General features: G+C 35.5%; 3 protein-coding genes across 5 annotated transcripts; 2 read left to right on the plus strand and 1 right to left on the minus strand.

The window, feature by feature from the left end:
- The first annotated feature begins 871 nt into the window (after window positions 1-871).
- Window positions 872-4,974, plus strand: LOC107429034 (probable 6-phosphogluconolactonase 1). 3 transcript variants are annotated; one of them, XM_025078527.3, is made up of 4 exons: window positions 872-1,103; window positions 1,905-2,079; window positions 2,163-2,298; window positions 4,209-4,974. In XM_025078527.3, the coding sequence occupies exons 2-4, from the start codon at window positions 1,910-1,912 to the stop codon at window positions 4,698-4,700; spliced, it is 798 nt and encodes a 265-aa protein (XP_024934295.1). In that variant the 5' UTR covers window positions 872-1,103; window positions 1,905-1,909; the 3' UTR covers window positions 4,701-4,974. The 3 variants fall into 3 exon arrangements, with proteins under 3 accessions (XP_024934295.1, XP_024934296.1, XP_015895148.1); XM_025078528.3 differs by lacking the exon at window positions 872-1,103 and adding an exon at window positions 1,132-1,287 and having other exon boundaries at window positions 4,299-4,974; XM_016039662.4 differs by lacking the exon at window positions 872-1,103 and adding an exon at window positions 1,133-1,287.
- On the minus strand, window positions 4,868-10,358 carry LOC107429057 (fructokinase-like 2, chloroplastic). Its single transcript, XM_016039693.4, has 5 exons — window positions 10,142-10,358; window positions 9,555-9,868; window positions 8,822-9,462; window positions 7,836-8,307; window positions 4,868-6,950 (listed from the first exon to the last, which is right to left on the minus strand). The coding sequence occupies exons 1-5, from the start codon at window positions 10,180-10,182 to the stop codon at window positions 6,727-6,729; spliced, it is 1,692 nt and encodes a 563-aa protein (XP_015895179.3). The 5' UTR covers window positions 10,183-10,358; the 3' UTR covers window positions 4,868-6,726.
- A 153-nt stretch (window positions 10,359-10,511) lies between these two features.
- Window positions 10,512-13,752, plus strand: LOC107429058 (folate synthesis bifunctional protein, mitochondrial). Its single transcript, XM_048463239.2, has 4 exons — window positions 10,512-10,652; window positions 10,791-10,876; window positions 11,313-11,448; window positions 12,131-13,752. The coding sequence occupies exons 3-4, from the start codon at window positions 11,382-11,384 to the stop codon at window positions 13,603-13,605; spliced, it is 1,542 nt and encodes a 513-aa protein (XP_048319196.1). The 5' UTR covers window positions 10,512-10,652; window positions 10,791-10,876; window positions 11,313-11,381; the 3' UTR covers window positions 13,606-13,752.
- The last annotated feature ends 22 nt before the right edge of the window (window positions 13,753-13,774 follow it).

Consider the following 13,774-nt stretch of genomic DNA (forward strand, 5'->3'; position numbering starts at 1 on the left):
ACTCTAAATTTTTAAAAGTAGCGATTCACGTTTTTCGTTTTTTATTTTTTTCAGTTTGTTACATATTGGTCCAACATCAATTTTGACCATAACAAATTGATAACTTTTCTTGTCAAAAACGTGTTTTTATAATGGAATTGAAAATAAAGTGTGCGAGGAAAGAACAAAAAGTGATCAAGTAACGTAAAGGAAACTGTTAATAGTTTATTTAATCAAAATGGAGATGAAACTAAACGGTAATAAATTGAAAATTTTAAAAAGATTTAAATTATTAATTTTAAAAATGAAAGATTTAAATTGCAAAATTTGAAATTAAAAGTACGAAAACTTAATTAACTTTATAAAAGAAAATGGAAAGGACTATAATAGAATAATGATCCCCAAACATGGTGGCAATGACTTTATTTATAGTTGGCTTTCCATTGAACCTATTCAAAGGAGAATGAAATTTACAAATGATAGTGGTTGATAAACCAAGAAAAAAAAATGAAAAAGAAAAAGAAAAAAATAAATAAAACCCCACCACCATCTAGATTATTGATTTGAGTTCAGAAACATAATTCACATATTCTGTTTTGGAGTTGCAAGACAAAAGTAGCATTGTAACATTTGTCAGCACCACTTGTGGACAGGTGTTTGGCTGCTGTTTCAGTTTTTTTTTTTTTCTCGCTTACCAAAAAATTAATATCAGCTACCATAATTTGATTTACAACAGAATTTTTTTATTTTTATTTTTTTGTTAATGTAATTTTGTTTTATTTTATTTGGGCAAATTTAATTTTGACTCAAAAAGACTACTTCTCTCATGTTGTAACTACATGTATTGATTATTTATTTGTATCTCTACCTTCCTTCCTTCTTTTAAAGAGAGATGTTGTAGCAGAAGATTTAGGATAGACTCTGGAGGCAACTTTAAAGGGAAAGTGAGAGACTGAGACAGAGAATTAGAGGGTGGGTTTCAAGTTTTTATTTTTATTTGGATTTTTCTTTCTTTCTTGTTTAGTTTTATCCGTTTACTTCGAGAAGAGAGAGAGAGAGAGAGAGAGAGCTGTGGTGTGTGTGTGTTTTGTCACGATCATTGGATGCACGTGGAAGCCCAGAAGGTAAAATTATTGTAAACTTGTTGTGAAGATTTATATTATAATCAGTAAAATGGATTAGACTTGGAGTCTGATTTCATTATTTTATAAATTATAATAAATTCGTCTTCATACCCATCTTCCGTTGTCTGTTTCTCGCTTCTTGCCACCCCTTTCTTCCTCCTCCTCCTCCTCCTCCTCCTCCTTTGTAAGCAACCCCACTTTTTTTTTTTTCCCTGATTATTATTATTTTTTTTTTTGGGTTGTAATTTGTTTTGCAATTTGCAAGTTGTAGCAGTTTCTATACACTGCATGAGATTGTATCTCTTTTTATATTTTTTAATCTCTGTGTGAGTAATTTTTTTTTTTTTTTTTCTCTGAATGGAATGGAATGTGAGTTGAAATTGTTCTGTGATTTGGGTTCTATTGGGGAAAGAGATTCATTCGTTTGATAACTCCAAACTTGATTCGGATGGATTATATATGTATATTGTTGATCTCTTGATTATGATCATCCTAGACTTTAGTTGGATTATAGTCTTGTTGTCGTTTAAAACTTCATGCATACAGAGATTTCCTCTTGAATTGTTGTCTTTATAGTTATCTGTGTTTTTATTCATGAATCTCAAATTGTAATGTTAAATAAATAAATATACATATATATGTTTATATGTTCTGGATTTTGGATTTTGAGACTAAAAGTGATCTAGATTTTTTAGTTCCTTAATAAAATTCTATCTCAATGAGCTGCAAATGGATGAATGTTATGGTCCATTTTCCTGAATTTGATCCTTTTTTCTTGCCGCAATACTGATAATCTTCCAGGAAGCATGGCTCTTTCTGGGGCTCATAAAGATAGGGAGTTGAGGATTCATGAAAGTTTGGATGAGCTTAGCACTGATTTGGCAGACTATATTGCCGAATTATCAGAGGCATCAGTGAAGGAGCGAGGTGTATTTGCTATTGCTTTATCTGGTGGTTCTCTCATTAGCTTAATGGGGTATCAATGCCTATCTTTGTCAAATTTGGTTTCTTTGGTTTTATGATTTTGGTGTTTTCTTTTAAATTTATGGTGGAAAACAGAAAACTCTGCGAAGCTCCTTATAACAAGACTGTAGACTGGGCGAGATGGTATGTATTTTGGGCCGATGAGCGTGTTGTAGCAAAAAGCCATGCTGATAGCAATTACAAGCTTGCAAGGGATGGCCTTCTCTTCAAGGTTTGTACCTTAAACTATTCCTCTGCTGTTTCCTTTTCCCAAAAAATTCCCTTCCTTAACATGTTAATGGGAAACGGTAGACATCGGTTTCCTTTCATGAGCATTTGTTGCTTTTCTATTTCCAGTCTTCACTACTTTAAGAACCAAATGAAGGGAAATGAGTAAATAGGTAACAATAAGTGTTCAGTATCGATTTTGGGGGTGTGATTGTTATTCCTGCTCAAATTGGCCTTATCCTTGTTCGAATTATTATGTTTTCTCGAGAGGGTAACTAGCATGAATTAAATATGGTGCCAATTCTCTTCCATACCATATCATGCAGTCAAAATTTCTTCTTACTTTAACCACACAATTGTATAAGAACCTTTGTTACATTTGACAGAATCCTTAAGATTATTAGGTATGAATTTCAGGTATCCTTAATTCTTTAAGTTCTTATAGTAATTAGGTAAAACCACTGCTTACACAATTGCATAGGCACTTTGGGAATTCATTCAGTGTCCCTTCTGAGTTATATTTTAATGCTTTCTACAATGATTGTCTAAATCTTTGCAAATTCGAAATGGAAGAGTGGATCTTATGTTTTTATGTTTTGTACTCCCTGTGGAAACTTTTATAGTTGATAAGTTATGCTTAAAATCTAAAATGTGACCTCAGAACTAATTATTTGGCTAATATGACCCCAGAAATAATTCTATTATTATTTGTGTTTGTTTAGAAAAGCATTAAAAATACAATAAAATTCTTTTTTGCCCCTCCATATAATGTAAATACACACACATACAGATATTTTAATTCATGGTGACATTCCTTGATTTGTTGTTTTATTCTGTAGTTGTTTCATCCTGTATGTTAAATGTTGCGCCCTTGTTTGTGCTTTGATGGTATCTTGGTGTTCTCTGCAACCTGAAATGCATTTTAGCTGATTATTTGAGAGCCGTAGTGCCATAATGATAATTTCTGAATGAAATATGTTTGTTTAAGCATATCTTGTTGGATTCCAAATAGCATTTGAAAATGATATTTGGAGGTACTTGTGTGACTTTTGGTTCCATCCAAGTTCTCTTATCTAATGACAGTTGAGACGCACCAAAATTATAGGTAACTATGTTATTTATAACAGAATAAGCAAGATTTTGTTAGTTGTGCTTTGCATTTAACTGGAAGCAGTTTGGCCCCTGATGCTCAACTTATGTTGATTGCAGCAGAACTAAATTATAAGCTTTATAGCAGGTCAAACTATTTAGTCCATTTGGTGTTTCCCTTTTATTTGGTGCATCTATGATTGGTTTATATGAACTTGGTTGTTGTGATTTGACACAAAGACATATATCAGATATCGACCTTTTCATCAATGATTGGGAGATTATCTGTTTGTGTTCAGGAGTTTTTTGTTAGAAATAATTACATATGTTTGCTTCTTCTTTATGAATGTATGAAAACGACGAACTGGTAGACACAAACAAAATAGATCATCTGTGTCAAAGTTTTCTTACAAACGGTTACATGATAATTTCATAACTGGTCAGTTCTTTTTGGTCAAAGCACTATTGAGCTGTATTGATGAATGGGATGAGTCTCCATGGAATTTACAAGTATCTGTTTCCAAGTACTTGAGGTGCCAAATTATATTAGCTCTTTCGTTTCTAAGGGACAACATAAGCCTCATAATGGAGACAAAATATTTGGGTAGACTATGACAATAATCTAGTTCCTTGAATGATTCAGAGATTGCAAAAACTTCCCTAGATAACTGTTAAGTCTAGGAGTGATGTTACTAATGGCCAATTTTTCAATTCATTCACTCAAAATATTTTACTCAAGAATGGAAGCAGTTTTCATTGCCTCCTTTAGTTTGTTTATTTCCTTACTATAGTGGTTTTCATGGTAGTTTGATTTCATGTTTGCAGGTACCAATTGTTCCCAGCCATGTGCATTCTATTAATGATTCAGTGTCTGCAGAAGAGGCTGCTAATGAGTATGAGTTCGTCATTCGACAGGTAGTTAAATCACGCATCATTAGTGTATCCGACACTAGTGATTGCCCAAAGTTTGATCTCATCCTTCTTGGAATGGGCTCTGATGGCCATGTTGCCTCACTATTTCCCAATCACTCAGCGCTTGAAGAAACAGATGAATGGGTAACTTTCATTACTGACTCCCCCAAGCCACCACCTGAGAGAATTACATTCACTTTGCCTGTCATCAACTCAGCTTCCAACGTAGTTGTAGTCGTGACAGGTGACAGCAAAGCCGAAGCAGTACACTTGGCACTCGACGACGTGGGACCTGACTGCCCCTTGGTACCTGCAAGGATGGTCCAACCAACAACAGGGAAGTTGGTTTGGTTTTTCGACAAGCCAGCTGCCTCAAAACTTGATGGCTCTCAATTTTCCAAGTAGGGTCAATCTCCTCTTGCCAAAATGTATGTTTGTATTTAGTGAAGAGATTCGAGGCTTGTGGATCTGTTTTCTTCATCATTTTTACTTTTCTTCTTTTTGTTTTTGGGCTAATATTCTCCATTTTGCTTTGTCTTCCTCTCTTCTGTGGGGAGATTGGAGAAGTGTGATTATCCTTTTTTCTTTTTTTTTTTCTGCCTGTTTCTTTTTTTCTTTTTTGTAACAAGAGGTTAATAAAGTTGGGGCCTCGATGCAAAAGCCTGTTTTTTAATTTTAACTCTAGTTTTATTTTTTTTCTGATTCTGGTTTGATTGATCTTGGTTAAGAAAACTAGTTCCAAGTAAAATATAGAATAAGACGGAGGTAGACGTGGTAATGGGGTATGAATAAGAGAATGCTATTTAAATTTCTGTTTTTAACTGTTTGTATTTGTTGCTACTGTGTGGATGTAATGCTTCCATAGTTCCTAACTTCCTACTGGCTCTTGGGGAACAAATAAGGACATCAAGATTTTGCTTAAATGAAAATTGTCTCAGAGGGTAATGATTGGTCAATTTTTTATTGCAGGTCTGGGCCCAGCTCACCATCCAAAAGCCATTTAGGTTTTGTACCTTAAAAAAGTATTTCTTATTATTATTTTTTTTAGGTAGTTTAATTGGCAGTAATTTCTTCAAAAATTGTTTATGGGTTTCTCACAGTATTTAATTTTTAGCTTTGGTCTTTTTCCTCTTAAATATCTCATTATTAACTTTTCCTTTTCTTTTGGTGGTCCAGTTCCATCCATATTGTTTTCATTTTTATTACGGCTTTCATTGAGCAACAAATATTAGACAAATTAAAATATTTTTCATTTATTTGTGCAGTTTTGTTTTTCGCATGTGTCCTTGTAGCATATTTGTTTATTTAGGATTTTATATATTCATGCAATCTTTTCCTTTTTTATGTTCTTAATTTTTAGATTCTTTAGGGCTTGATGCTACAAGATAGCATCATATCTTGATGAACATGTTCACTTAAGAGATTAAGATAGCAACAAAAAAATGGTAAAAGCTATCTGTTCATGGAACCATGATTTAGATGCTCATAAGGAAATTACTGAGGTAGTAAGGCTACATTTTTAGTCACAACCTTCTCCAAACTCAAGTTTATTAGTATTAAGGCTGTTCAAGTTCTTTGTTGGCAATATTATCCATGAAACAAAAAAAAAATGGTTAATTTAGCATAAAAAAAGATGGGGAATTGGCATCATAACATTGCTCAGGGTGAGACTCCTAGGAGCTAAATTCAAAGCGTAGGTACTTTCACCTACCCTTAAATCTTAAAACTATCATAAATTAATGAATGAAAACAACTAAAACATCTCCAATCTTTTTAAAGAAAGTGACAGGAAAGGCTATTCATTTGTGCGGGATAAGATTAATATTGTTTTCCAATGCCCAAAATTATGTCATTTTTCTCTCTCAAATAGACATGGTGAAATTGATGTGCTCAATCTCCTGTATGGTTTACATTGGACATCATATTAGATAGTATTTCTTCGATGACTTGATGTTTTATATATCTCCTTGTGGCGCAAGCGACGGAGACACTCATGAAAATCAAATAATGATACCTGTCATCATATAATTTTATCAAATTTTAATACAAAGTGATATGTTATTTTTTTTAATTTTGTTTTTGGTGCATAGATTATTACTCAAAACCCAAGACAGCTTATGACATGTAGAGTTTATATATAGTTTGCAAATGACCTATCAAAATGTGAAAAGTGCAGATTTAAAAAATATGTTATTCTAATATTTTTGAGTACTAAAACCCAGATGAAGATAAGATAAATTGAAATTCTCAAGCTGTGATCTATCCCTGGAATTACAAAACTGGTGTGATTCACAATTGGAGATACATGTCAGCTTGTTAATAAAAAGAAGCAAAATCTAATCAGTTTACTTTACAAAAGGCGGGAAAACTTTCAGGATTTCTAAGGAGTATAACACAATACAATCATACTCAGCTGTGAAAACCACCAGGATCAACTCACAGGCTCTAACGTGCGGTATTCCATTTCTGTTATTGACCTTATGCCATATGGATCAGGAACCACTTCTTCCATGTCTTCTTTAGGAGGGAAGCCACGAACTCGCCCAAGTTTCCATTGATCTATGACCCCACAATCAATTGCATACTTGATAGAGCGCTCTAAGTATATTTTGTCAGTAATTAGATCTAGCTGAACTGTCAACATTCTCAGGAGACCTGAAAGAACGTTAAAAGACGACTTGAGAGACATGGGGATTCTGTTTTTTATGGAAGAAGATAAAGCTCTTCCTAGATACTTGCAAATATTTTGAAATTAAGTGCTAAACATTCTTATGCAAATGTGCATGCATAATTGATCATTGTAAGAGAGGAATAACATGTATTTTAGTTCTCTTTGCAGCAGATTTCAGCCGTGTAATAAACTGCTTTATTATTGAATGTTGTAAGCATGCCATTTTCCCAGATACTTGATAAATTTCATTCAATTTTTGGGTAGGAATTTGAGATCAACCACAAACATTGTGTATCTTGTCAAGGTGCTTTAACTATCCTAAGAAATTGGGTCTTGGAGTAACAAACCCATTAATATGAAGCTATTGTTATAAGAGAATGATGTCATATTTTTAAGTCAAATGCAATGCAATAAGCTTCTCAAGGCAGCTACTATGATGTGAAAAACCAAAAACTAAAAGATACAAAATTCTTGCTATAAATTTTTTGTAAGCAATTGAGGAAGCTTAAAAGTTCGGCGCACAAAACCATTAGTTGTCATCTAATCTTAAACCAAATAACTTTAAAATTCTTGCTATAAATTTTGTTGTATGCAAATGGGGAAGTTTAAAGAATGTACAGTGTAGAAAACCATTAGTTGTAATCTAATCTTAAACCAAAAGACATTCTACATCTAAGAAAAAGCTAGTAGATTAAAACTATCAGGCTTGTCTTTGCATTCTTGTGTGAACCATTTCTAATCTGGAACCTTCACAATCCTTCCCAAGCCGACATGATGACACACAAAACCATGGCTCCCATGGAATAGTGATAGAGCCCATACAACAGCAATATTCATAATCAATAGTATGCATAACCATAAAATCATACCTGCAACAATGCCATCTCCAGATGCAGACATATCACAAGTGAAAGGAGTAATGGGGGCATCCTCCATTCCATTAACAGCACCATTGTGCTCCTTAGTATAGTAGTGTATCTTTGAAGTCCCATTTGTCACAAACAAGACCTTAAGATTCTCATGCCAAAGGGGTGCAATCACGTCAGGTTTATAATGGACAAATTTAGATATGTCATTGTTTTTGGTGTCAAATTCCTCTGAGGCCTCAATTCCGCATAGAAACTCAAGTTCTTGTTTAGTAACTTCAATCACATCCGCAAGTTTCCATGCTTGCTGTATGAACAACTTGGTTTCTTCACTAGAGCGCCACAATGGCAATGGAAGGTTTACGTCGTAGAAAATAACTCCTCCTAATTTCTTTGAAATCTTGATAGCTTGCAATGTGGACAATCTCATATTTTGATCAAGCATAGAATGTGTGCTAAAATAGAACATCTTTGCCTGAATGAAAGGTTATAAAAATGCAAAAAATTATAGAGAGCAAACAAATGTGACGCGGTAAGTGACTAGCAGAACAAACAAATTAAGTATGATGATCTCATATACTCACGACAAGCAACTTCATAAATGTTTCCTAATTTCAAGAAGATAGCAGCACATGCAGATAAAATTGACAACGATATAAAATATCAACCTTCTAAAGCCTATAACACTAAAACAGTAAAGCCAAAAAATAGAAGACAAAGAAGGAGACGAAGGATGATATGAACAACAATCCCTATGCTTTTTCATTTAACAAAGAACAATTTTATGTTGTACCATCAAATGCACCAACCAGACAATCTTGAAGAAAGATGTTATAGGAATTGAATGGTGGCACCACAACAGGCAGGATTCCAAGTTGTAGGATGTTCATCAACCACAGGAATTGAATACATGGTATAAACCAACCAAAATACAATTTTCAACTGTATGAGAACCAACATCTATTCCCCTAGGACAAAAATGTTTTTACCTCCTTCAGAACATCAATATTGATTTCAGTCTTTGATAAGGAATCCTCAGCACAGGGTTTGACGCAAGTCATTCTCAGGCGACCCCTTTTACCAATTTTCATATGTGATAATGCTGTTGCTCTTTTAGCATCGATGCGAACACACCTGGTTTGAACATGGTTAACATTCATATAGTAAAGCATGGCCCGACCAAACTCATCATCTCCAAGTTTTCCCATGAAAGCAGCCTTACCACCCAAACTTGCGAGAGCAATTGCAACACTCCCAGCAGATCCTCCAGGAGCTCTAACAAATTTTTCAGGGGCCCATAATGCATCTTTCTTTCTTTCATGTATTTCATAATCTATTAGCCGATTGGCAGGCCTTCCTGATGGCACAAAAGCATGTTGTGCAGCTCCAAAGCAGCAAACAAGAGGGGGCCAGCCATAGGTGAAGCTAATATCTTCTCCCTCATCTAGTTCCAATCCTAGATCATCATCACTCTCTTCCACCACATTTGCAATGAATGTAGATTCCCCAGACTCACTAACTTCACCTTCACTAACCAAATCCTCATTATTCTTCTTAGTCTTCCTCCTCTTCCTTACCTTCTTCTCGGTTTTCTCTTCCACCAGGCTAGAAGAAGTAGATGCAGATGCAGCTGGAAATTATTCAATTTTCAGTTTTAGCGCAGACAATTGAGATATAGATAAAGACTAAATATAAAGACTTGGATAGAGACACAGGCAATACCTTTCTTTCGAGTCCTTCGTGGGGTTCTCTTGGAATCTTCACTGGATGCAGAAATTAATCTTTCCTCACTCGTCTCACTAGTTACTTCTGAATCAGAATTCTCTTCTGGACTTTTGGCTGTGGCTTTCTTCCTAGTCCTTTTAGAAGTCCTAGTTGTCTTTTTCTTCACAACAACCTCATCTGCCTCTTGACCCAACTTTTCTGCACTTTTCTTTCTGGATATAGCTGCAAGACCGCATTTTGCATTCTGCAATCTAAAACCTGGAAGTTGAACGAAATTATGTGGCATAGTGTTCTTCCAATTCGAATGGCATCTGCATATTTTCAGTCACAACAAGTTCACTGTTATTATAAATATTTCTGATTTGTGCCTAAAGAAGCTTGGTGGAGTAATTTCTTTAACGTTAGAATATCAAAACTTTCTTTCATTCCATAAATATCTATCTTCTTAGAACTCTTTAAAAAAAAAAAAAAAAAAAAAAAAGGAACCCAGAAAAGATTCTCTATTCTTGTGTTTATACAAAAGCAAGAAACTTTTCAAATGCATAATAAGAATGTAAATAAAGGATTATCCAGAGAGACAGAACCTGGGTAATGAAAGAAAGTAAGCAAAAGAAAGAGAAGCCATAGAAAGAGGGCTGAGAACACGATTTCTTCTGCTTCCCCAAGCAATCCCAAGTTGAACCTAGGATACCTACAAAGCTTGGAATTTAAGCTCTCTATAAGTTTCCTTCCAACTACTTAAGCGGGAGAGGAGATACTCCAGGGTCTAGGATTAGGAGGGGCTTGTTCTTTTTTGGGTTTTGTGTTTTTTATTTTATTTATTTATTTATGGGTTTAAGCTCCAAGTTCAACGACTGCCCAACAAAAGCAGTTCAAAATGCATAAAACGACGAGGCGTTTTTACAACTTCGGGCTGTGCTGCTCTTTACAACGCCCCGGCAAAACTTCCCCGTCGTTCATCCAAATTTCTACCTTTACTCACTTGGTTTTAACCCTCCATTTCCTACCAATTCGGGAACACACACACACATACACACACTCTCTCTCTTTCTAGGACCCATTGGGACTGTAGCTGTTAAAGGAGTTTATAATAAGGTAAAAAAAAAAAAAAAGTAAAAAAAGTCATTTTTTACTTTTTTATTTTCCACGCTTCTTGGCTGTTTGGCCATGATTGATGAAACAAAAGTATGGATTTTTAGGATTGTATTACTGATGATGCAGCGAAATACCCAGTTCTCTGTTTTGCAGTCTCGCCGCCTTTGTTCTCTTCCTGTGGTTGTTCTTCCCAGATTGAATATTTAGCTACTTGTAATTCTCAGGTGACAATGAAAACAAGCTACCCAGATTGATGTTGTTTATTATTATTGTTTTTTTCATGTTAATCTGATTATTTGCTTTGCTTGGAGCTTTCTTGCGTTATGAGTTCCGGATTCTACATTGTTCTTTATCATCTTTGAAATCCTTCTATATTGCCTCTCTCTCTCTCTCTCTCTCTCTCTCTCTCTCTCTCTCACACACACACACACACACATCCATCTTGCAGACAAATCAATAGAACTCACCACCTACGAAAGAGAAACATGTGAATATTTATTCTTCAAATCCAAATAAAAAAATATAAATAAAATAAAAACCAACCACTCAGAATTGTAATCCTAATCATAGAGAGAAAGGAGAAGAAGAAGAAGAGAGGAAGTGGAGGGTTTTCTTCCAGCAATTTAAAATTATATGACGTGGAGTGATTTTTCCATGTAGCATTCCAAGAGTAGAGGAGCGCTGAGCCAATATCAATAATTCAGAAATTGATGAGAAGCTACATCTGACATGAATATATTCAAGCAGCTTGCGCGCAGCAAACATGGGTTGAATGGAGTCACAAAGTATTGTAAAGGTAAAATTTAACTCATAATTATGGAAAAATGCATTGACTTGTTAATATAGTTTTTGATTTTGTAGAATTTGAAACTGGGAATGAGAAATTTTTTAACTTCAATGTCACTTGAATCCCCAAAACTGTCATTTACTTGATGGAGGGGAATTCACTTGTTTAGGATTAACAATGTCTCTCTGCATCAGTTAGGATTAACATTAGAATGAAAGAATGGCCCGAAAAGCTTAGGTTCACAAACCTACAGCATAGAAGGAGACCTTGGTTTTCATTGCTCATGCCTCATGGTCACATAGAGAGAAATAGAGCACCATTGGAATTGCTAGTTGTAAAGTGTGCCAAAGTTAATTGTGTAGGGCATTATTCGTATTGGGAGCTGTATATGATGTGGGCTCGGGTCATTAGTGCGTCTGAAACGCTATGGGCACCAAGTGTTTGAGAAAATGTATTTTGACTTGTGTGTTAGTGCTTTGTAACAGAAGTTTCTTTTACTTGGGCTCTCTGCTTGTGGGATTTTCTAGACATGGTTAGAATTTTATCTCATATGATTAGGTAAAATTGTTGTCTCCTTCCATTGTTTAAACAGCCTTGAAGCTACATGTCTCAAACAGTCATATCAATAATATGAGTATGTAAATAGTTAACTGAGCTAGTATCCTGATACTTGTTTTGATCTTCAATGTAGGATTATGTTCATCCTCCCTCAACTTATCAGCAAATGCCTCAGTGGAAGTTCATTTTCAGGAGCAAGAAGTAGTGATTGCCTTGGGAAGTAATGTGGGTGACAGACTGCATAATTTTAATAAAGCCTTGCAGTTGATGAAAAAGGCAGGCATAAAAGTCACAAAACATGCTTGCTTGTATGAGTCGGCACCGGCCTATATAACAGATCAGCCTTACTTTCTGAACTCTGCTGTCAGAGCTTCTACAAAGCTTGGTCCTCATGAGTTATTGGGAGCACTTAAGAAAATTGAACAAGACATGGGTCGTACTGGAGGTATAAGGTATGGTCCTAGGCCAATTGATTTGGATATATTGTTCCATGGAAATTTCAAGGTCAATTCTGATATTCTTACCGTCCCCCATGAAAGAATTTGGGAAAGGCCATTTGTAATGGCCCCTTTAATTGATTTACTGGGATTAGCTACTGAGAGTGATACAGTAGCCTGTTGGCATTCTTTCTCTACACATTCTAATGGACTTTTTGGATCATGGGAGAAAATGGGTGGTGATTCCCTCATTGGAAAGGAAGGTCTGAAGAGGGTTTTGCCCATTGGAAATGGCTTATGGGACTGGACGGAGAAAACCTCAGTCATGGGTATCCTCAATCTGACCCCAGATAGTTTTAGTGATGGAGGAAAGTTTCAATCTGTGGAAGCTGCAGTTTCTCAGGTCCGCTTGATGGTTTCCGAGGGTGCTGATATGATTGATATCGGTGCACAATCTACAAGGCCAATGGCTTCCAGGATTTCTCCTGAAGAAGAAATGGACAGACTTATCCCTGTTTTAGAGGCCATTCTTGGGATGCCTGAAATAGAGGGAAAGCTTGTTTCTGTAGATACCTTCTATTCAAAAGTTGCATCAGAAGCAGTTAGCAAAGGGGCTCATATTATAAATGATGTATCCGCTGGGCAGTTAGATTCAGACATGTTTAGGGTTGTTGCAGGCCTTGAAGTTCCTTATATTGCAATGCACATGAGGGGTGATCCATCAACAATGCAGAATAGTGAGAACCTGCAATATGATAATGTCTGTAACCAGGTTGCCTCTGAGTTATACTCGAGGGTGAGAAATGCGGAATTATTGGGTATTCCAGCTTGGAGGATAATTACTGACCCTGGAATTGGATTCTCAAAGAATACTGAACAAAATTTGGAAATACTTGTGGGGTTACCAAACATTCGAGCAGAGATTGCAAGGAAAAGTTTGGCGTTGTCTCATGCTCCTTTACTCATTGGACCTTCCCGAAAGAAATTTTTAGGTGAAATTTGCGGTCGTCCTTCTGCAGTTGAAAGGGACCCTGCTACTGTTGCTTCCATCACTGCTGCAATCTTGGGTGGTGCCAACATTGTGAGAGTACATAATGTTAGAGATAATCTGGATGCCACAAAGCTATGTGATGCAATGCTGAGACAGAAGAGATCTTCTGTTTTATATTAGGAAATTCAACAGATAAACATTTTTTCTCTTTCACAGAATATGTGCTTTGTATTTGTTCCACCCGTATCAAAGTTATTTGATTCGGTATATTTCATGTTCAAACTACCTTCTACTTCTATTTGATTCAACACATTTTATTTTCAAATACTTTGAAGGAAACAAAGCCATA

This window comes from Ziziphus jujuba, chromosome 12 (genome assembly GCF_031755915.1).
Source record: "Ziziphus jujuba cultivar Dongzao chromosome 12, ASM3175591v1".
Classification (NCBI taxonomy): domain Eukaryota; kingdom Viridiplantae; phylum Streptophyta; class Magnoliopsida; order Rosales; family Rhamnaceae; genus Ziziphus; species Ziziphus jujuba.

Excerpts from the sequence above, each read along its gene's own strand:
- LOC107429058 (XM_048463239.2), top strand. The coding sequence starts at position 11,382 with ATGAATATATTCAAGCAGCTTGCGCGCAGCAAACATGGGTTGAATGGA. Across the intron at positions 11,449-12,130 it reads AGTCACAAAGTATTGTAAAG|GATTATGTTCATCCTCCCTC; the intron begins GTAAAATTTAAC and ends TCTTCAATGTAG.
- LOC107429057 (XM_016039693.4), bottom strand. The coding sequence starts at position 10,182 with ATGGCTTCTCTTTCTTTTGCTTACTTTCTTTCATTACCCAG. Across the intron at positions 9,869-10,141 it reads TACTTTCTTTCATTACCCAG|ATGCCATTCGAATTGGAAGA; the intron begins GTTCTGTCTCTC and ends GAAAATATGCAG. Across the intron at positions 6,951-7,835 it reads TGGAGATGGCATTGTTGCAG|GTCTCCTGAGAATGTTGACA; the intron begins GTATGATTTTAT and ends ACGTTCTTTCAG.
- LOC107429034 (XM_025078527.3), top strand. The coding sequence starts at position 1,910 with ATGGCTCTTTCTGGGGCTCATAAAGATAGGGAGTTGAGGATTCATGAA. Across the intron at positions 2,080-2,162 it reads TCTCTCATTAGCTTAATGGG|AAAACTCTGCGAAGCTCCTT; the intron begins GTATCAATGCCT and ends GGTGGAAAACAG. Across the intron at positions 2,299-4,208 it reads GGGATGGCCTTCTCTTCAAG|GTACCAATTGTTCCCAGCCA; the intron begins GTTTGTACCTTA and ends TCATGTTTGCAG.